This window comes from Pelodiscus sinensis, chromosome 2, assembly GCF_052426305.1.
Source record: "Pelodiscus sinensis isolate ZL-2025 chromosome 2, ASM5242630v1, whole genome shotgun sequence".
NCBI lineage: Eukaryota > Metazoa > Chordata > Testudines > Trionychidae > Pelodiscus > Pelodiscus sinensis.
In genome coordinates this window covers 174514989-174537916 of record NC_143053.1, presented here as the reverse complement: position 1 = coordinate 174537916, position 22928 = coordinate 174514989, and the positions used below count along the sequence as shown (strand labels likewise).

Below are 22928 nucleotides of genomic sequence, written 5' to 3'. Positions count from 1 at the left end.
CACCAACTCATTTTGCATAGGCCACCAAATAACCTTAGATACTAATCACTATGGTTCACTACTGAGGGGAGAGGGGCAGGGTTTGGCAATCTGCTATATGATTTACTATAGATTTGAGAGAGTTTGTCCATCTGTCCATTTCTTCAAGAACTCTTCCTAACCAAAATGAGCTCAGACAGGGATGGGCAATCATTTTCACAGGGGGACCACTTCATTAATTTTGCTATGTGGTCACGGACCAGCTCCATCTTCGGGGCCTGGGGTTGAAAGGGTGGGGCTGAGGACTTAGCCTCCCCTCTGGAGTTGCCTGGGGCCAGAGACTTGGAATTAAAAACACAAGAATGGGCTCATGGCTACCCGCCCTGTCACTGCCTCATTGCCTGGCAGATAGCTGGGATTGCTGAAGCGATTTAAAAGGCTCATAGCTCTGGCCCCTTCTAGGGTAGTTCCGCACTGTGAGCCATGAGCCATTTTAATATAGTCCTGCTACCTGAGCCACAGCCTGGAAATGTGGTGCTGGGCAGCAGGATATAAATGAAAAAGGGTCAGATGCAGTCCTTGGGCCAGATCAAAGTGTTAGGTGGGCTGGATCTGGCCTCCGGGCTGCATCTTGTCCAGCCCCTGAGGTAGGGCCACCAAATTCGGTCTATAGCTTCCTCTTTTCATAACTTAACTTAAATAACTTAAAGCAAAGTTGTTCCAGGAAAATGGGCTAGGCCCGGAATGGGATTGCTTCTCATAAAACCATATAGAAAAGAGATATAAGTGAAAGGGGCTGATTGGGGGAGCATCCCCTCTCGATCTGAGAGTGCCTCAACCCCACACCTCAGATCCCCCAGGCACCCTATGGGGTGGAGGCTGAAGCTTGGGACACTTTTGGCTTTTTGCCCTTTGTCAGGGAGCAATGAAAAAATATGCAATTTGCTACACTCCTCTCTCTGGCTGGAGAGCACAGACAAACCTGGACCTGCCCCAGGCAGGGAGACAGGCATCTTTCCCCTAACTATGTCTGCTGGAGCTGCAGCAGCCATGGAGAGGCACTTCTCACCTGGCCCTAAGCTGCTGCAGGGCAGGGTACATCCTGCCATGGGGCAGCCTGCATCCTGACCTCTCATCCCCAGCCTTCCAATGAAGCCTGTACATTTTCATTTTATTTTCCACACAAACACCCCCACCCCCAAATTAATTGAATTAAGCACCCAAGCAATACTGGGTACATTTTCTAGTAACACATATTTTAACCTCTACTGTATTAATCACAAAAGCAGCCAGATCCCTAATGAACAATTGCATCAAAAAGTGCTGCTGGAATTTGTGGAAATGTTGAAAAGTGAGAAATGGACAAGGCTGATACATATGGACAATTCATGTATAGCTCAGTTAGAGTTACCTGATTTGATCAAAACTGGAGGAAGTCTGGCATTTAACACTGTCCTTTAATCAGCAAGAGGATTCTAAGCAAGAATATTATCACAACAGAAGTTTATGTACATCTTTAAAAGAAAAACACAGCAAGATCAGGTGTCTTCTGCAGTGATGATTTCCCTTGGACAATTTTACAGTACTAACCAAAACCCACTTTTATCCAGTCTTTGCTAATACAATTCTAGACTTTGAAAAGCAGGGAAAACAAGCTTGGAAGAATTCTCTGTCTTAACGAATATGCATCTCCCACAGAGATTTATTTGTACTCCACAGTGCATGGCTCTCGATAATTGACAAGATAAAGCTAACTTAAAAGAGTGAAATTATTTTTTACTTATCACATACTAATCAAGAAAGTAATTAGAAGCATACTGAAAAGATGTTTATGTAAATATCAGTCAAGGAGTTTTCCAAAGCAATGAACTTTAATTACATGCACCAATAAATCTGATGGCAGGGATAAAATACTTTTGCATTTTAGGGCTAATGACTTCAAAAAGAGATCTTGATTTATCTATATACTTTAATTATGTTCATCCAATTATTCTTTCCTCTCTGTGATACCAGTGTTGTATTCAGGTGAGAAAGAGTTTGGGTTTAAACACCATGAATCAGCAATAAGGTAAGCATCTAGTAGCTTTATTGAAAATATTTATTCAGGAGGGACATAGATAAACAGCAGAGCTGCTCAGCTGTCTAAACTCCCGCATCTCGCTCTCCCCCTGAAGTTCTGTGTGTACATGTTGCTGTGACAAACCAAAGTTAAGTACATTAGATCTAATATCTACTTCGGTTTTTCCAAAGTCTCGATTCAAAACAAAGAAGAGATCTATATAAGCTATCATATCAAACTTTAGCTACTTAATTACCAGATTTTCTAAATTAGATGTAAGTAATGTGTACAAACTTGTGTGTTCAAATACACACACAGAAATTTGTGCATACACCTGGGCAGTTAGACATCTTACTAATACTGGAGTTGGACAAGTAACTGAACTATAACACCCACCCACACTTCCAATATTTACACAAAATAATTATAAAATCAGGCACATGCAAACAGGTAGAAGAGAGCAACTGCACACACCTACCTGAAAATCTGACCTTTAAACTATACAGAAGCAGAGAAGCAAACATTTTTCTACACAAGACAGGTAAATCAATTGAAAAACATCAGCCTCAAGAATAAAACATCAATTCAGAAACTCGACAAGTATGCATGATATTCCATAATGAGGATCCTGTTTCTTCTGATTCACCAGTAGAATAGGATTCGGAGGAGTGGGGACACCAGCCATAAAATATAGCAAATTATATCTTAATCTTTATGCTGCAATTCACTAAGTAATTTTAATGAATTTATGGTCTTGAAACAAAGTGGATAACACACGAGATGTGTTCATGGACACCTTTTTAAACCAATGCTTGCATAAACACAGCCCCTCCTCTTTGTTGTTTAAGATTTCTTTTCTATGTTTAATATTAGCACTATAATGCCAACCTGTCAAAAAAGTTACTAGTATGGCTTTCCTTTGCTTGCTTTCCAGAGCAGTGAATTGAATGCTGCCAGTAGTTTAACAAGGGACTTCACAACCATTTCCTTCTTTACTTGTGAGACTCCTGTGCCCCAAGAGTGTGATGCTCACAAATAGAAGGCATGAAAGAGTCATGAATCTGTTCATTTATTTTCCCATCTAAAGTAAAATGTCATATCCTGATTATAAATGAGGAAAAGGGCAGCCCTGCGTGGCAAATCAAATGTACTTTACAGGAAAGGTTTCTACTTTGTTCATAGCCATTACACCATGAATTTTGCTCCTACAAACCCTGAGCTCAGTCTACATAAACTGAAATAAGACAAGACAAAGAACACCTTGTATGAAGTGGGGAAAAGGGGGTGAGTTTCTTCACGTCTCCAGGACATCATTTGACAAAAGTCTGCCATTTGCTCCAATCTGCTCCGTATCAAAAGTGTAAAATGTGCTTGTCAAAAATGTTCTTATATGCCCCAAGAGATAATTAATCCCAGGAAGGGGTGAACTCAACCAGAGACAGAGAAATCACCAGAGATCGTCTTTCCATTTGGTGGGACCATTTTAAGAATGTATTTTCACTAACTACTCATGAGATCATTTGAGAGTCCTCTCCAACACATGCTAGATGGGCAAAATTACAAAGTGAGACATAATTTGAAATCTAGGAATTTGAGCAGGGTAACATTTATTTCCTCCATTCCAAGAGGAGCTTCCAGAAGTGAAAGTTCATTGACTCTTTAGTTCCATGAATAGTGTCAATCACTCACTTATTTTCCCTTTCTCTCTGTCTCCCTCCCCCAAAAACAATTCAATCTTTCAGCTGGACTGCTGAACTAGAGAGGGTTAAAACAACTCATTACCAATTCAAATCAAATTTGAGACAGAGCAAAGACATTGGAGGCTTGAATTCACCTCAGAATTGCTGTATGTTAGAATAACTTAACCATTTTTTTTTAATTAACTAGTGCTTCAAAACTTGCCTAGAAGTTGCTCCAGCTCTTACCTTACTAAGGCAAAATGGTAAGGTTAATAGACTAACTAACCCTCCCACCCCTCTCCCCCACCCTGTACTGTAAGAACAAGAAGTTGGTCCAGCGCTCATGTGATCATTGGCTTAAGAATCAGAACTAATTTATCATTCAGTAAAATTTTTGTCGTCTTTCTTTTTCATTGAATTCCCCAGAGACTGCAGGATGCTCAAAAACAATGCATGGTGACATGACATAAAAACAATGAGTTTCCTTATTGACCTCCCAGAGCCAACAATTTCCCATTTATTTTGCTGCCTTTTTTCTTTCAGCAGACTAGGCAGGGGGTATACGGGATGACTCGGGGAGTAAAAAGCAGAGTTTGTCTCCCTTGCAGAGTAAAAAGAAGAAAGGCCAAAGCAGGAGACAATGCAGGGAGGGGAAAATCTGCTAGTGTGAAGGGAATAGGAAACAATGCTTGAGTGAGAGGATGTTGTAGATATAAATGGAGAAAGAAATAATGTCACTAAAATGTTCTTGTTTTTATTGGTTTTCTGAACAACGTTTTGTTTCAAACACCAATGCAGACATATTGCAAACAGTGGCAGTATATAAAGAAAATATACCATAATTATCTTGACAAAGCTTCTGCCAAAGGATAGGTTAGTGTCTATATCTCCTCAGTTCTAGGCATTTTTTTCTAGAAATCTGACCAGCAAATTTTACCTCATTTTTATGAAATAGATTTTGCAGACTTTATAAATAACAAAACTATTTTTGAGCATTTCATTTCTTAGAGATAAAAATAATGGACTTGCCTAATAGGAAAATTATCTCTGAAGAAATCATGGGTCATAATGGAAAGTTTTTAACTGAGCTCATTATCATGTTTCCACTATCCATCTCAGAGAAATTATGTATAAATTAAATACTGTGATAGACTCTCCTTTTTCTCGGACACACACAGAAGTTCCTAATAATCCAATTCTCAAAACACTGTATAAAGGATAAAGGATCTGAAAATGACTAAAATTACAGTGGAACATTTAATATGCATTTACCTAAGGCAGATATATGTTCAATATATGTAAAGGAAGAAAACTGCACACTCCAAGAATATGGCAAACCACTTTGATCAAACAAATGCCAACCTGAACTTGATCCCAAAACTCAAAAAAAAGCCACAATGAAACATTTTCAGGTATAGTAAGGTTCTGTTAACTTTTCTTCCCCATTACTTTCCATATATCCTGGCTCCAACTGGCAGAAGCAGAAGGGCACAAAAACAAAGGTTAGTCCTCATCTAATCTGACTCAACTATTTATAGTGTCAGTCACCATTATATATAAGTGGTGAAAATCAACTCTCAAATTGCCTTTCTTCAGACCTCTAGACAGCAATTCAAAAATGAAGACAGAAGCAGACAGCATGGGGAGTCTCATGAAACTGCTTTTTCCCCTGTTATCAGATTGCTCCAGCCCAACTTGGCAGACTCAGGAGTGTTAAAGAAGCATCTATATCTCTGGAGGCTCATTTTACTGACCCTTTAATTAATTGCTGAAGTTTTCCTATCACAAGAAGAGTTTAATGAACAAATACTGAATATAATATTTTTATCCACATATATTATTTTACAACTCAAAAAAGCTTAGGCCTGATTTTCAGTTCACAATAGGTCAGAAGAGAACCAGATTCTGTGACACAGAACAGAAGTTATTTCTTATGAAACAATGGGGCTGTTTAGGGCTGTCAAGTGCTTAAAAAAATTAATCATGATTAATTACACAATCATGCTGTTAAACAATAATAGAATCTCATTTATTTACATTTTTTCATGTTTTCTACATTTTCAAATGTATTAATTTCAATTACAACACACAATACAAAGCACAAAGCTCACTTTATAGATCATGGAAGTTGAACGTCCAAATATAAAATTATGTATAAAAAAACCTGAATTAAAAATAAAACAATGTAAAACCTGAGCGCATTCTTGTTCAGCCAGTCACTCAGATAAACAAATTTGTTCTCATTTGTAGGAGATAATCCTGCTTGCTTCTTATTTACAGTGTCACATGAAAGTGAGAATAAGAGTTCTAACGGCACTGTTGTAGTTGGTGTCACAAGATATTTATGTGCCAGATATGGTAAAGATTTGTATGTCCCTTCATGCTTTAACAACCAGGGGATATGCACCTGTGCTAATGATGGGTTCTGCTCAATAACACTCCAGTGCAATACCGACTGATGTTATGTTCATTTTCATCAGGTGAGTGAGATGCTACCAGCAGAAAGTGTATTTCTTTTTTGATGGCTCAGATTCTATAGTTCCCACATTAGTGTGTTGCTCTTCTAAGATTTCTGAAAGCATGCTCCATACCTTGTCCCCCTCAGATTTTGGAAGGGATTTCAGATTCTTAAACTTGGAGAGTATGTCTACACTAGCCCCCTAGCTCGATCTAGGGAGGCTAATGAGGGCGACCGAAATTGCAAATGAAGCGCGGGATTTAAATATCCCGCACTTGATTTGCATGTTCCCAGCTGGTCGCCATTTTAGAAATTGACTAGCCTGAAGTAACTGCCCGTGTCTACACGCGGCAGTGAAACAGGATTCCAAAATAAAGCCCTAAATCGAATTATCTGGTATTCCTCCTGCAATGAGGTTTACCAGTTAATTCGATTTAGGGCTTTATTTTGGAATCCCATTTCACTGCCGGATGTAGATGCGGGCAGTTACTTCGGGCTAGTCAATTTCTAAAATGGCGACCGGCCAGGAACACGCAAATCAAGCACGGAATATTTAAATCCCGCGCTTCATTTGCAATTTCGGTCGTCCTCATTAGCCTCCCTACATCAATCTAGACATACCCTGAGTCAAGCGTTGAACATCATTTTGTTTCAGACTCCAAAGCAGATATATTGTGAACAGTACCAGTATATAAAGAAAATACACCATAAAGAAAAGTAAGCCCTAAAAGCAAAATTGTCTTTACCAAGCCTCTGCTAACGGGTAGGTTAGTGTCTGCATTTTCTTAGTTCTTGGCATTGTTTCCATTAATAACTATATTTTTAGAAATCTCACATTGTTACAGGTCAGACCTCTCTTGTCTGGCACTCTAAGGACCTGAGAGGTCCCGAATCATGGAGTTTACCAGACGAGGGGAGGTTAAAGCTCCCTACATGGCTGTAGGCTTCCTGCCGCCTGCCTCGCTGCATCTAGACACCCCTACCCTGCCAGCTGTGATCAGGGCTGCATCCCCCATCTCTCCATCCCTGGCCAGAACTGCACCCTGCCTCCCCATGGTGCTGACCCGAGATGCATGTCCAGCTCTCTCCAGCAACAGCTGGGACTGTGCTCCCTGCCACCAGCCCTGGCCAGGCTGTGCTTCTAGTCATGCCCTTCTGGGCCTGCACTCCTCACCATGCCAGCCCTGCCAGGGGCTGCACTCCTAGCCGCCAGCCCCACTACCTCCAGCCCCGGATGGGACTGCGCTCCTTGCTGCCAGCCCCAGCCATGGCTGTGCTCTCCAGTGTGCTGACTCCACTGGAGCTGGGCTCGCCACCACCAGCCCAGCCCAGGCTGTGCTTCTGAACCTTGCCAACCAGGACTCTCTGGTCCAGCAAGGTTTTTAGAGGTTAAACCTGCACCTTCTTTGAATGTTGTCAGAACTTCACTTAAAGTGTTTTTAAAACAAAAAAATATATGCTGGGTAATCATTCAAGATTGCCAGAATATGAAACATACCACAGAATGCAGATAAAATTGAGAAGGAGACAACTCTCCCCCAAGGAGTTCAGTCACAAATGTATTTAATTCATCCTTTTAACAAGCATCATCAGCACGGAAGCACATCTTCTGGAATGGTGGCCAACATATGAAAATGTTTAACATACCTGGCACATAAATACTTTTCAATGCCATCTACAAAAAATGCCATGCAAATTCCTATTCTCACTTTAAAGTGACATTCTAAATAAGAGCAAGCAACATTACCTGCCATAAATGTAAGCAAACTTGTTTGTCTTAACAGTTTGCAGAACTAGAAATAGGACTGAATGGACCTGTAGGCTCTAAAGTTTTACATTGTTCTGTTTTTGAGTGCAATTATGTAACCAAACCCTCCTACATTTGTAAGTTGTCCATTCACAATAAAGATATTGTCCTATAGTACTTGTAGAGTACAAATATGTAATCAAAATAATATAAAGAGAGCTGTGTACACTTTGTATTCTGTGTTGTCATTGAAATTAGTGTATTTGAAAATGGTGAAAAATACCCAAATGATTAGTCACGTTTAATTTCGTGAGTTAACTGTGATTAAATTGACAGCCCTACTCTTTTTCTTTTCTTGCTTCTGTGATTCTGCAGCATCAAATGCACTCATTTTGGGAGGAGGATATTACATCTGTTTCCAAGTACTAGCCAGAATTTGACCCAAACTTTTGAAACTGCAGTCCAGAAGCTTTGAAAGCTAAGTGTGTAGATGAAGTTGCCATGGGTGAAATTCTGTAGTTTGGAAAGGAGAAGACTGAGAGGGGACATGATAGCAGTTTTCAGGTTTCTAAAAGGCTGTCACAAGGAGGAGGGAGACAAATTGTTCTCCTAGGCCTCTGAGGATAGACAAGAAGCAATGGGCTTAAACTGCAGCAAGGGAGGTTTAGGTTGGACATTAGGAAAAACTTCCTAACTGTCAGGGTGGTTAAACACTGAAATAAATTGCCTAGGGAGGTTGAGGAATCTCCATCACTGGAGATATTTAAGAGCAGGTTAAATAGACATTTTTCTAAGGTTTTAAAAAAGGGAATATGGTAACAATTGTTAGCGTGAGGGAAACTGGTTACTGTTTAATCACATTTGGGTAGTTGCTTTGGCTTTCAGTGTATTCTAAAAATCTCCTATCTTTTTCCATTCACTGCACATTCTGAATACAGATTCCACTGCTATGCAGAGATGATTTTCATTTCTCAAGTCTGTAGTCTTTTTCTGAAGACAGCAGTCTCTGATTACTGCCAGAAGGATTTGATCAGCTGTGATGTTATTAAGGAAAGATTTCATCACCTTAGCTGGGGAAGGTAGGGGAGGATTCCAGGCACTGTGTATAAAGTGCTCACAGCCTGTATAGAGTCCAGCTTCACAGACACACCCTAGTCTACAGCTATTAACAAAGGGCCTGGCAAAGGTGCTGCAACAATGTCTGTAATGGGGGTGCTGCGAGCCATTGAACCAAACCAAATTCCATATGATGGAAACCACTTTAAACCAGCAACGATGGGGGCTGAGAGGTGGAAGATCTGAAGCTATGCTTTTCCTTCACCCGTTCCCTCACACACATGGTGATGATGTTTTAGGGCAGTGGAAGCTCTTCCTGAACACTCAACCTTTCCCCTTACTTAATTGGAGCTGAGCCACATTCTAATTACTTGCAGAGCTTAAGGAATTAGGGAGTTTTTAAATTTGTAATTAAGATAACTTCGCAAGGTCAGTAGATAAGCTATAGAAATGAAATAATGTCAGAACTCAGTAATACTGGACTAGGGATATTGTCAAATGAAACAAAATGCCGCCTGCCAAGACTTATTCAAAGTCATGCTGATATTTTTGAAACATATTACAGGTTGGACCTCCCTGGTCTGGCACCCTCGGGACTTGACCAGTCCCAGAAGAGGGATCTTGCCAGACCAAGGGAGGCCATATCTGGCCCCCCCTGCTACCAATCCACCCTAGATCTGGACTCGCCACAAGCCCCACTGCCCGGCTGGTCCCTGCTCCCTCTTGCCTGCTATGCTGAGCAGTCCAGCTCCCAGCATGCCAGGATGCCAGCCCTGCCAAGGAGCCCAGCTGTAGCATGCTGGGCATCCCACCTGTAGGGATCCAGGCTCCTAGCCCCGCTGGCATCTCAGTGCCAACAGCTCTGCCAGCCCCCAGGGCTCCTAGCCTCCATTGGGACTCTCTGGACCTGGAACATCCACAGTCCTACAGGACCATGGACATTGCTGGACCAGAGAGTCCCGGTTTGCAGAGTTTCAAACTGACAAATGTTTCCATGTCCACCCTTTAAATAAGCAACTTCCTTAAACTCACACAGTATTTCTTTCTTTTTTTTTCTCCATTGCTTCACTCAGATTAAGATCTGATTTAACGCCATGCATCTTCCCAGGGCAACAGTACGCATGGTAACATATCCTAAAGGTATTAAGGGAAAAGATTTAGTCAAAGAACATTATACTAGACCAAAATTTCAATAGGCACATACATAAGCAATTACCCAAAATTAGATACTTAAAGGACTAAATATTTGCATGCTTCTTTAGGACAATATCTTGCCTATGCCCATCTAATATGTAGTTTTAGGAGTAACCCTGAATAGTATAAGTAAAAAACATTAGAGAGGAAAAACTTCAGGTTATTTTTTTTGATGTTTGACTTTTTATATGGCCAGTGTGACTGTTGTGCTTGTGGTAATCAGGCTTCAGTAGTGAAGCAAAAAATGGCTTTTAGTATTAGGTAATTACTGTACTGACTTTTGTGTGTCTTTAACATGAGTATGCTATAGCCAAGATGCTTGAAAACAGAACAATTCAATTTACGTTTTACTAGTTGTGCTATAAAATGTTCAGGCTGGTTAAAGAAATTTCAGGAGGCTACTGCTTCTATCTCCCAAGGACCAGCAAGTGTTAGGAAGATAACTACCCCTTCCCTTGTAGCTATAAAACCAAATGTCTTATCCTAAAAGTGCTACATAAAACTTGCTTTGCTTTAACTTTATACCATTTTGTTTTGCGCTATGCTTCAAGAAGCATTAGTTACTGAAATATGTGCTTTGTATAAAATTTGTAATAGCAAACAGATTGTAACTCTAAAGAAGTTGCACCATGAGAGAAAGCCCACATGTGTTTATTCTAGACCAGGACATCTCCCTTTGTATAAGAAACAGTACCAGTTGGTACAAATGTAGGAGAGAAACCACGTAAAACATTCCTATTTTAGGAAAAGATTTGATTTTGAAAAGGAATGTAGGGTTGGGTTATCAGAGCAGTAGATTTTGGAATAAAGTGGGCCTATACTAACTCTTTTCTTTTCTGCTTCTGCAAAAATATGAGTAGCTGAAACTGTTTAAAAACGTTGTAAACCTGTTGTTAATTTCTTAAATGTGGAAAAGGCAAACCTTTGTGAAACACATACTTGCAAGTATGTTAAACTGCAAAGTTCCTAACAGCATTGCTTTGTAAATGGTGAAATGCTTTACATATCAATTTAGAATCAAATGACCTTACAAAACTAATTACTAGTGTAAGGGGCCATTCAAGTATAGAATATTTCTATTAATGTAGAATTAATTAACAACTGGCAGGGTATGACTACACTAGCTCGTTAGTTCGAGCTAGGTAGGGTAATGAGGGCAAGCCGAGTTGCAAATGAAGCCCGGGATATTTAAATCCCGGGCTTCATTTGCAACTCGGCTTGCCCTCATTACCCTACCTAGCTCGAACTAACGAGCTAGTGTAGATGTACCCGCAGTGTTTAGGCAATACAGCTGTAGCAGTATTAGTCCCAGGATACGAGAGACAAGGTGGGTGATATTAGCTCCCAAAGTCATGGAGCAAATGCCTGAATGATAACGACCAAACTAAATTTAAACAAGCCTGAAAGATGTTTTTCCAATTTCATGGAAACAGGAAGGAAATGAGTATTAAAACAATGCTGAAGTGAGTACCTCTCACACATATTCACTCTCTGCTTCCCTGATTAAACAGCAAGCACCCACCCTGTCCATCTCTACAAGCAAAGTGCCACAGACAGCTAAGAAGAAGAGAAAAGACTCTAAGGAAACCAACCCAAGGCAGTTTCGCCAGCTGGGCAGATAGGAGAAGTTAAAGTTCCACAAGCTGCAGAATAAAGTCCTGTACAAATACAAAAATTGTATCCACATCTGTATCCACAAAAAATGAGTTGCGGATATCTGTATCCACATTCACGGATGCAGATACCTGCGGATATAAAGCATATATCCACGGATTTGCAGGGCTCTCCTGCAGAGCCCTGGCCAGGCCACTTTTAAGCAGTGATCCCATATTCCATCAGTACAATGGCTGCAGAAGCGATCCGGAGTGCCATTCCAGCTGCATGATCAAAACACCACTGAAATTTGGCATGTAGATTGAGAAGCAGCCAGACTACATTTTTGTGAGTGACATTGCTACCTGGATCTTATTACAAAAAGAAATGTAAAATCCCATTTAATTGGTTAACTGGTTACACATTATTTATCCAGTCAACCAATTAAAGGAAGGTACGGGGGCTGCTCCAGCATGGCTGGGTTGGAAAGCCACCCCACCCTCCCCTCTCCCGCCCTTGGCAACCGTGCTGGAATGGCTCCCCTTTTGTGGACAAGGGTTCTCCTGTCAGCTGGCCAATGCAGCCCGCGTCTGTAGCAGGAGGACCAGGCCAGGCCCACCATGAACACGAGCTGTTCTGGCTGGCTGGCCAAAGAAGCCCCTGCAGTGGGCCCCTCAAGGCTGGAGCAGCCCCCTGCCCACAGAGGGCAGGGAGCTTCTCCAATCCCTGCTGGTTAAGCAGAACTAGTAAGTCTCACACATTAAGGGTGAGGTTTACTGCTTAACCATTCACATCCCTAATTACACAGCTTTTTTTTTTCCACCTCACAGCCACATTTTTATGTAGCCTAATAATATCTGTCTTACATTGTACCTTCTATGCAGCACTATCAGCTAATTAAAAACAAACTGATGGACAAACTGTCTTAAGTTTTACTACTATTGAGTTAGGTAGAATGAGTTCACTGTGAAAGAGTGGTATTTGCGTCAGAATACCATATACAGAAAGCCAAATTAGACAAGTAGACAATATGCAACATAATCAAAATGACAATGCAATATTCTAAATAGGCCAGACCATGTTTGCGTTATTCTTGTGGACAAATTATGGCAATATGTACCCAGTGCACAGGGCCAATAAAAAGGAGTATGCACCATTTATGTCTCATTTTCAGAACTTAAATGGAGTTATGAAGTACACAGCCCTCATGGTGAGTCCACTATAAAAGGGTGAATTTTACCTAAACTGATTATTCAATCCAATCAAGCAGATATCTGCTCAGTGCTACCTGAAAGGTGCTGTGAGCCCTAAATCTCCATAAACTTCTATAGTAATTGAGGACACTAAGCAACTCTAAAGAGGTAATGAGCACTTCACAAGGTCAAGTTTTATACAGTTGGGTGATATGAGTGTAATTCTGTCTCAATAATGAAATAGAACAGTCCTGCCATTTAGGTTTTTAAAACTATATAAAAAACATGAAAACAACTTGGGATCTGACTGTTCTGAGAGTTTCTGCCTCTGTGCTTGTTATTTGGTTATCTACTCTGTAAAATAACTTAGGTAACAAGCTAGTCTTATATCTAATCTTCACTAACTCCAGGTTAACTAGATGTAAAGATGATAGATGGCTTATATATGGATTAAAATAACCTGTGTCTCTGGCTCTGCAGTGATTAATTTGCCTCATAGCTCATTAGTTCAGGTACTAATTTGAGACTATTGTATTTGATTATAGATATCTATGGAACTTCCAAGTTTATGATGAAAATTACATCAATCCACAGTAGTTTTTTAAAGCATTTGAGTTACTGCAGTTATTGCAAGAGTCTGTATTTGTAATACCACATTACAGTTCTAATGTGGCTCAGATAATATAGTGATGAAGGCCATACAAGAACCCAGATAGACACACCAAGATAGTACTTCATATGATTATCTACATTTGAAAAAATAATCACTCAAGAGAACAATTCAAGCTGTGGCTTATTGCATGGCGAATATGGCATTGAATGAGATGTGATAATGTCATTACGGTTTCTTTTGTCTGAATAGGACTTCTCAAGCAACCGACCTTGGCCAGTGAATAAACAATTTGACAGTTCCTAAAGCTTTGTAGGAATTGTAAATCAGTGTAGTTTGTGTACAAAATACAGTATATTAGGGTGAACAGATGCATAACAGTTTCAGTCTTGAGGGCTTGGTGTGAATACAACAATTTAACAACACTTGAAAATTTTTCATACTCTAATATTATTAGGGCTCGTTGGAAAAAAAATACATCCATCTGGTGAAAAATGTCAAGGTTTTGGCATCTGGTTTCATTCAGCATCAGACTGAAACTGTGACCTTTCAAAATTTGTTGCAAAAAACTAGAGAGTTTTTGGCAAATCAGCATTTTCTGATGAAAACGCATCTCATCAAAAATTCCCAACTAAATGTAAATATTATTTGAATTCATCATACATAAAAGGTAAAAGAGAACAAAATCTAATATATATTTGGATTTACATCCAACATTTTAACTGCTGCAACAATCTATACATCAATATATAAATAATTAATAGTTAACAATGCTACTACCAATAGAGAATCATGTGAAACTAGATGCAAAAGTGAACAAATGACGAGTACAGCTGTTGCCCTTCTGGGTTTGGTGACATTTAAAATCACAGATTCTTTTGTGCGGAAGAAAAAGAAAGAGACATGATTAATGAATAAAGGAAGGAAATCAAGGCTGAAGACTGGAATCAAATCATTTCCATATTTTTGGAAATCCCCATTCAACAGATTCATGCCACTTTGTAGCATTAATTTATTTCCATCCTGCAGCATCCTTTCCTGTTAGTACCAGAGCACATTAAACTTCTGGCTCAGATATACATATAATTTCCTTTGCAGTGTGATACTTTTGTCACACAGCGGGTGGCAAATGCTAGACAAGCTCAAAGCCAGCCATTTTGCTCTACAGGCAGGCAGAGCCAGATTTCCAGGCACAAAGAAGAACTTGCTATAGTACACAGTTTTCTGGCTGACATTCATCACTTGCTAAGAAAGGTAATCATTAATAGATGTTTCGTAATTACTATGTACAGGCTCCTTCAATGACATCCTACCATCATGGGGTCAGTACCAGTTGTCTCATAACACAAGGCACAAAGCACATCTATCCTGTTGCCGAAACTATGGATCTCACCAGCCAACAGACATTGATAACAGCTCAAGACATAAACTTCACACAGGAAACATGCAGAGAGAAATCAAACTAATAGAACAACAATCCCAAATGGCATAAAATGTAACGTACATTAGTGGTGAGCAGGAGGAATAACTATAGATGGATTACCAAAAACACAATGCCATAATATCTCTTGCACATTTCAGTTAAGTTGATAAATACAACAATAATTTCTATGAACTATAATTTACCTCCCTTCTGATGCACACTGTGGTATGCTAGCCACTAGCCACATTTGGGTGTGGCTAGTTGGTTGGAACAATGTGGCTATTTGGCCAGTTGAGTGTGGTTAGTTCACTATAGTGGCTACTGCTTCAGAAACTCCCCATACAAAAAACCCACCGCCTGAGCAAACCCACTCACTTCAATGCCATAGTAACATGTATAGAAAACACACGAATTAGATTTTTTTCTCAAATCAATACAAGCAATACAAAATATGTGCATAGTGCAAAGATCATTCAACTTCTAGGAAATTATTTTCTGCTCCCCACAAATCATCTCACAAGCAGCCAAGCACCTCCTGCTGCAGGCACATCATGTACATAATTAACTAGTGGATCAAACCAGCAAAAAGTGAAACATGAGAGAAATACAGCTCAACTGAAGACAAACAAACAGTATGGGTTCTATTACTGTGGCATCAGCCCAGTTGGAAACATACATTTATTTTTATTCCAATTCTCTACACCCATGGACTATGTCCTGAACAGTAGCGTTATTTTGGAATAATGTTAGTTATTCCAAAATAACGTAGTGCACGTCTACATAGCAAGCCCATTATTGCTAAATAAACTCAAAATAATGGGCTTCTTACTCTGATTCCTGTAAACCTCATATTATGAGGAATAAGGGAAGTCAGGGGAAGAGTGCTCTATTTCAAAATAACTGCAGTGCAGACAGTGACAAAAGTCAAAATGTGCTAACTGCGTAGCTCAAGTTGCATAACTTATTTCGAGTTTAGCCCTGCTGTGTAGACTCGTCCATGGTGTCCAACATGCTAGCCACTAGCCACCTGGTAGTGTGGCTAGTTGGCTGGAACAATGTGGCTATTTGGCCAGTTGAACGTGGCTAGTTCGCTATAGTGGCTACTGCTTCAGAACTGGTTGGACACCATTAACAGCTGTTTACTGAGCACAGTAGCTCTCTCAGATGATCACATCCACAGCAGCTGTTCCAGTGCCCCACAATGTGCAGGGAGTACAATTGCATAGTCCAATACAGAAGTGTCCAATGCAGTAGCAAGAGGATCTCACTGGAATAAGCCACAAAATAGCACCAGGAAGCACATTCAGAAGCACCTTCAGGGCTCAATCCTTCACAGTGCAAAGGGCCCTCAACTCTCACACAAGCCAATGGGAATTAAGGATGCACAGCACCCTTTGAAAGATTAAGCCCCTAATTTATAACCTGGTACAGTGTTAATGGAAAATTGCAGTGTCCCACTCTAAAACATTAAGAACATAAGAACAGCCATACTGGGTCAGAGCAATGGTCCATCCAGCCCAGTATCCTGTCTGCTGACAGTGGCCAATACCAGATGCCCCAGAGGGAGGGGGCACTACAGGTAATCCTCATGTGATCCCTCCCCTGTCACCCACCTCCAGAGAAACAAAGGCTAGGAACACCATTCCTACCCATCCTGGCTAATAGCCATTGATGGACCTAACCTCCATGAATTAGAGTCACCACTGCACAGCACACAATCTGAAAGCAAACAAGTGCAAACAAAAATAATTGCTCTTTAGAGAGCAACAAATCAGAGAACTATGATTAGGCTTTCCTACTACAGGGCCACATTAAGGTAACTAGATCTTTTATAACAGTAAAAGGGTCTGTTTATCAATGGGATCCCAATCTTCCTTTGGTCTCCTGCAAAGGCACATACCACCTGCAAGACTCAAAGCCAACAAATCAATGTTTTTATTACTGCATATGTACTGATAAAAGAAAGAACAGGCAGATCTTGTCAAAGGAATTGAAAAAAATGTGTTTGGGCTCACAAACAAATCCTCCAGTCCTTATTCTGACAACACTTCCACTAACTCCACACTTCAATGGGAGTTTTGAGTAATAAGTACAGGATTGGGACATAATTCAAAATGACCTTAGCAAGTTAGAGAAATGGTCAGAGGTAAACAGGATGAGGTTTAATAAAGAGAAATGCAAAGTGCTCCACTTAGGAAGGAACAATCAGTTCCATACATACAAGATGGGAAGCGACTGTCTAGGAAGGAGCATGGCGGAAAGGGATCTAGGGGTCATAGTGGACCACAAGTTGAATATGAGTCAACAGTGTGACGCTGTTGCAAAAAAAGCAAATATGATTCTAGGTTGTATCAACAGGTGTGTTGTAAGCAAAACTCGTGAAGTCATTCTGCCACTCTACTCTGCACTGGTTAGGCCTCAGCTGGAGTACTGTGTCCAGTTCTGGGCGCGCCACATTTCAAGAAAGATGTGGAGAAAAATTGGAAAGGGTACAGAGAAGAGCGACAAGAATGATTAAAGGTTTAGAGAACATGACCTATGAAGCCAGGCTTCATGAACTGGGCTTGTTCAGCTTGGAAAAAAGAAGATTAAGGGGTGACATGATAGCGGTTTTCAAATATCTAATAGGGTGTCACAAGGAGGAAGGAGAAAATTTGTTCCTCTTGGTTACTGAGGACAGGACAAGGAGTAATGGGCTTAAAGTGCAGCAGGGGAGGTTTAGATTGGACATTAGGAAAAAATTCCTAACTGTCAGGGTGGTCAAATATTGGAATAAATTGCCAAGGGAGGTGGTGGAATCTCCCTTTCTGGAGATATTTAAGAACAGGTTAGATAGACATCTGTCAGGGATGGTGTAGACGGAGCTTGGTCCTGCCTTGAGGGCAGGGGGCTGGACTCGATGACCTCTTGAGGTCCCTTCCAATCCTATGATTCTATGATTGTGTCTCAGAGAGGGTCTTTTACACATCTCCCATTATGTGCAAAACCAATACATTAAATACATTAAAAACAATACATGAAAGGACATTCTTTCTTCAACCGCTCTAAGGACAGTCGACTTACAAACTCCTTCTAAGCCTTCTGTGACTTATTCTTACCTCTGTGATGTTTTCTTGTATTTTCTCCTGCAGGGAAAACAAATAAAAGTGAGATAAGGAGGCCAGCCCCTTGTAAAATCTCCAGAAAGAATAGACTAGTAATGCCAAATCAGAAGCATTCAAGTATCAGAAGTTAAGGCACAGTAATCTCTGCAATGGGAAAACTGCAAATCTAATAACCCTTTGTTTTGACACCAGTGTTGATCTGCTGAAACAAATCATATATAGCTGTGATGTCAATGCAAGATAAAGAGGGCCCAGTTACGCTTAAATTGATGGCAATGGTGGTTTGGGATTTTTGCGAATAGCTTCAGTTGAAGCAGGGGCAGGCACAGCATGTGTGCGCGTGCACATGTATGAATGCTCCCGTTCGTATTGCTGCTTTGTGTGTGACAGGCCCAGAATAACAAAGTAAAAAGGTATTATTTTAAAAAATATTACTTAAAATAAAAATCATAAAAATCAGAAAATGCATATGTAACCCACACACCTACTGTGGGTCATTGTCCCATGCAGTGGCACTGAGACCACAGCAACAGATACAAACAAGAGACCTCTATAGCCTAAGCTGAGAAACAGCTGGCTTTTAGCTCAAATGGTAGAAGCTCCTACACTATAAGTTCCATTGGTTCCAGGTTCAAATCCACCCGGTAGCAGTTACACATGGAATGTCATGCCATTTTATTTTGAATTGAAGGAATGGACCCTGTCCTGGTTGCCAAATGGTAAACCCTCTGCTATCTTTAGATTTGTGTACAACAATTTCTCTTCCATACTCATGTCCTGTGAGAAGTTTTCAGACAATGAGCAATATTGGACTAATTACATTTCTGGATAATTAGTTTTTAAAATTTGAAAATATTTAGTTTAGGCTTTCCTGTGTGAAAATGCATTTATTAGAATCCTCACACATAAAAGTAGAAGAACAAAAAATTCACAAACAGAAGCATCAAGACTTCATGGATTTTTGTCTACTACTGATGTTCACAATGGTGTGACATACAAACAGCAAAGGTCATAGTAACTTGAAGTTATCGAGTTCTATAGAACACATTTTAATTACAGCTAAGCAGAGAATGGAACTTCTGTTTTATGCACTATTTTCAGATTTCAAATTTGTTTTCATTCCAATTCAGAACAAAAACCTAAAGCTTCAAAATTTTCTGTGATTTTTTTTTAAAAGATTAATTTGTGATCTACTGCAATATTTAATATAATTTATTTTAAGAATATTTTTAAAAATTCTAAACAAACAGTCATTTTAAAAGGAAAAAAATCAAAAGTTCAGAAAATGATCAAACACCCTGTATCTCACTATCAGAATGTCCTTATCCCTTCTTTACTTCTTGGCAAAATTTAGACAACATTACATGATTTCACAAAGCACTGTGATTTCAACTACATTTTCCAACAGAAAATGGTTTTCCAGCCAGCTCTAATTTTAATGTGTCCTTAACAGAGGTGGACTTACATTACGGTGCTGTTTGCATTTGACTCACATTTCATCTTCTAATCACTTGTGGATTTCTATCATTAAAAATGATTCACATCACACTCTTTTCATCTGAGCTCAGTATACTGCATTAGAGCAGTGGTTTTCAACTTCTGGTCCACAAACCCCTGGGGGTCTGCTGACTACATCTAAGATTTCCAAAGGGGTCATTACCATCTGAAATATTTTCAGAGTCCACAAATGAAAAAAAGATTGAAAACTACTGCATTAGAAAACCTTTCAGTATTACAGGGAAGCATCGGGAAAAAGAAAGTTGCTTGTACTTCAAAGAGCATTATTCTTTATTGGTGTTGTAGTTTCCACACCTGCAATCCCATTACAGTCACTTTACACATATGCAAACCAAGTTACTGATTTTGTTTCTAGACCTAGAATTTGCATCTTATGGTTGAAAACAATGTAGTTAAAGGAACAGCTGTGTACACGCATGTCTGTGATTTAAAGAAAAAACAAAACCCTGCCACCAACAGCTGCAGCCATATAGCAATAAATTATGGTATGCCTGCATTTCCATCCAGTGTTACAAAAACAAAGTCTGTTGCTGCTGATCATCAAAGCTGCGAGGGGAAGGAATTGACACTTTAAAGCTAAGTTTTCCTAAACAGCCTGTAATATGCAATCACAAATTAGAGCATTTAAACGTCTACCTGTTTGCACTTCCCTCCCACCCAAGATCAGGTAGTTAGGACACACAATAGCACAAGTCATTAATTAGAGGCAGATTGAAGACTCTTTTGAAAATGTTACCAGAATCCACTGTTGATTAGAATCATCAATATTCATGTGAGCTTGAGTTAGCAAGCAGAAATGGTCAGGAATGAACAGCAGCTCCCTCTGCAGTTGTCTCATTTGCATACATGCAGGGAAGGGTGGGGACAGGCTGTAGCCTGCAAATCTATACACTTTCCTCTCTTATCCCTCTTACTCTATTTTAGTAATGCCAGTAATGCAAGACCTCTGAGACTTATCATGTATGAGTTGGCTTTACCAGTAGGGTAGTGTGATAAGTAAGGGTTAGTATCTTTCAGAAATTAAACTAAATATCTTTAATATCTCTTTAGAAATTGTGGAAGGCTTTGTGGCAAAATCTTCATTTGGGTCAGTACACAGATAGAGTAAGATCAGTGCCTAGTGAGACCTACAATAGGTCCAAAACTGCAAGACCTAGCCAAACTGATATCCTGATCAAGGAAACAGAAGGCCTTGCACCTAAGCGCAGGTTCCCACTTTTTTCATGTCAGGGAACGCATCCAAGAGGGGCATCGGATGATCTTATTCATGCATATTCAAAAGATGTCCCAATATCACCATCTAATCAAGTGCAAACACCCACAAAATCTCAGGCTGCGGAAATCTTATGGCCATTAGAGGCTGGGTGTTAATGACACAAAAAGACCCATAAAAAGCTATAGCAGTAGTTGAGATATGGGAAATCTTTTTCCGTAATAAGTATCTCTTTCCTTCATATCAAAGCTCTTTGTTTCTATTCTTTCTAAGTTTCTTTTCTTTTAAATTTTCCATACTTCACCTTTCACTCAACGGTGGCCTTTCCATGCTCGGTCTTCTGCGAAAAGGGTATGTAAGTATGGTATTATGTTAGATAACTTATTTTGTGTACTTACATAAGTACCATTATGTAACCAAACTTTGTTAATGCTACCCTCGGTGGTGATTGAATCAATCTGTGTGATCAGAGCTGTATGCTTTGTTTTGTTTGCCATTTTAATACCAGTCACAGTGGAAAATTGTTTTAATTTGGTACTATCCTTATTGTGAGCGTGGCTGCTGTTGTAGTTCCCCAGATCCACCTCCAGAAATAGAGCTTTATAGCCCTCAACCTTTGTGACCTGGGGAAGGAGGATAAAACCTAGAATCTTCTAGTCAGATTGGTGAGTCATACCCACATAAATTATACTTCACCCCCAGGCTACAAGGCTACCAAATTAATCTCATTACAGGAGAAATCTGATCTGAAAGGAGAATGTTGGAACTTGCGGGACTGGGATAAACCTTTGTAACAGATAGCTGTTCAGTGGAAAGTCACAAGAACCTGCCTTTCTACAAAGATAGCCAGAATGACAGTGGCTATCTGCCTAGTGAAGGCAGCAATGACTGATGCTGCATTCATTCTTGTTGGATATCCAGTGTGGATGGCCTATAACAGGGGTTCAGGTGCTCTGCCAGACTGTGTTAATACAGAGCTGACTCAAATTCAGCTTCATTTCTCCTTGCACTGATGTTCTGGCGAACGATATAAGGATCCCATTCAGTGAGTGTTATTCATGTAAATCCATCTACTTTGGAATGCATTACTCCCCTAAACTGTCTTTTTATCTTATGTGAAATAACGTATTAGCAGACACCATGAGCATGCATGGCAAGAGACCACCAGCCAGAGTCTCTGGGCATCTGGCACCCATAGCAGGGGCCCACCACCACACTCTCCCCACATTCCCAGGCAGGTCAGGGGAAGCAGAAAAACACAGCCTCAGCTTACATCTCTGCCCCTGCACACATCAGCAGGAAGCAAAGAGACATGGCTGGAGGAGCAGAGTGAGCTGGAGCTGCAATGCTTCGCTTCTCCCACTACTGCCAGTGAGGGCAGCAGGGGAGGCTGGCCTCCCAGGCCCACTAGTTCCCTGGCATGCTTCACTCAGGGGACAACACAGGGTAGCAGGAGAGCAAAAGCAGGGGAGAGGTGGGGCAGAAAGGGAGGGCAGCAGAGGCAAGAAGAGGCAGGGCCTGGGACAGAGGGGGTTGTCCTGGCCCTTCCCCAGGCTGGGGAGAAAGGGGAAATTGGTCACATGGCTGGTGCCACCTGTCTCTCTTTACCAGTCATCTCTATTAGCAGAAGCTGAGAATTTTTTTCAGACTGAATGAAATTAATACTCAGAGGACCCTCTACTGATTTATTTAAACTCGTGTAAGTCAGGAGTAACGTCGCCAAAGTCAATGTTGTTACGGAAGCCTCAGAGCAGTGCAAGGTCAGAGTCAGTCACAATACATGAAGCTGCCAAGGGAAAAGGGTGATTCATCTGCAAAAAGATTATATCAAAGCAGAACAAAATGGGGTATGGCTCCGATAATGCCTCTGAAGAAAATGAAATAAAGTCAATGAATCAACTGAGCCAGTTGCTTCACCAGCCACATCTCTGAACAGATAAGGCAAATTCCATCTCAAGGCAATGCAGAAGTAGAATGAAAGGCTCTGTCCAGACCCTTGCAAAAGTGACAGTCCAAGGTCAGAACAGGCAGTTTGGATGATTTACCCTCACACAAGTGATTATTTTTATTATTCCAAATTGTGGTGTAGGGACATTTCTACT

At 40.4% G+C, this 22928-nt stretch overlaps 1 protein-coding gene across 7 annotated transcripts in view; it reads right to left on the bottom strand.

Moving 5' to 3' along the window:
- The window catches only part of PDE1C (phosphodiesterase 1C), a 439666-nt gene that overhangs the window by 240310 nt on the left and 176428 nt on the right, over positions 1 to 22928 (bottom strand). For 2 of the 7 annotated variants that reach the window (XM_014574062.4, XM_075921780.2), the window contains exon 3: positions 18090 to 18116. The exons of the other annotated variants lie outside the window; for them this stretch is intronic. In XM_014574062.4, coding sequence (XP_014429548.3) covers positions 18090 to 18116 — 27 coding nt within the window. The remainder of the gene's footprint in view (positions 1 to 18089; positions 18117 to 22928) is intronic. 7 annotated transcript variants of the gene reach the window in all.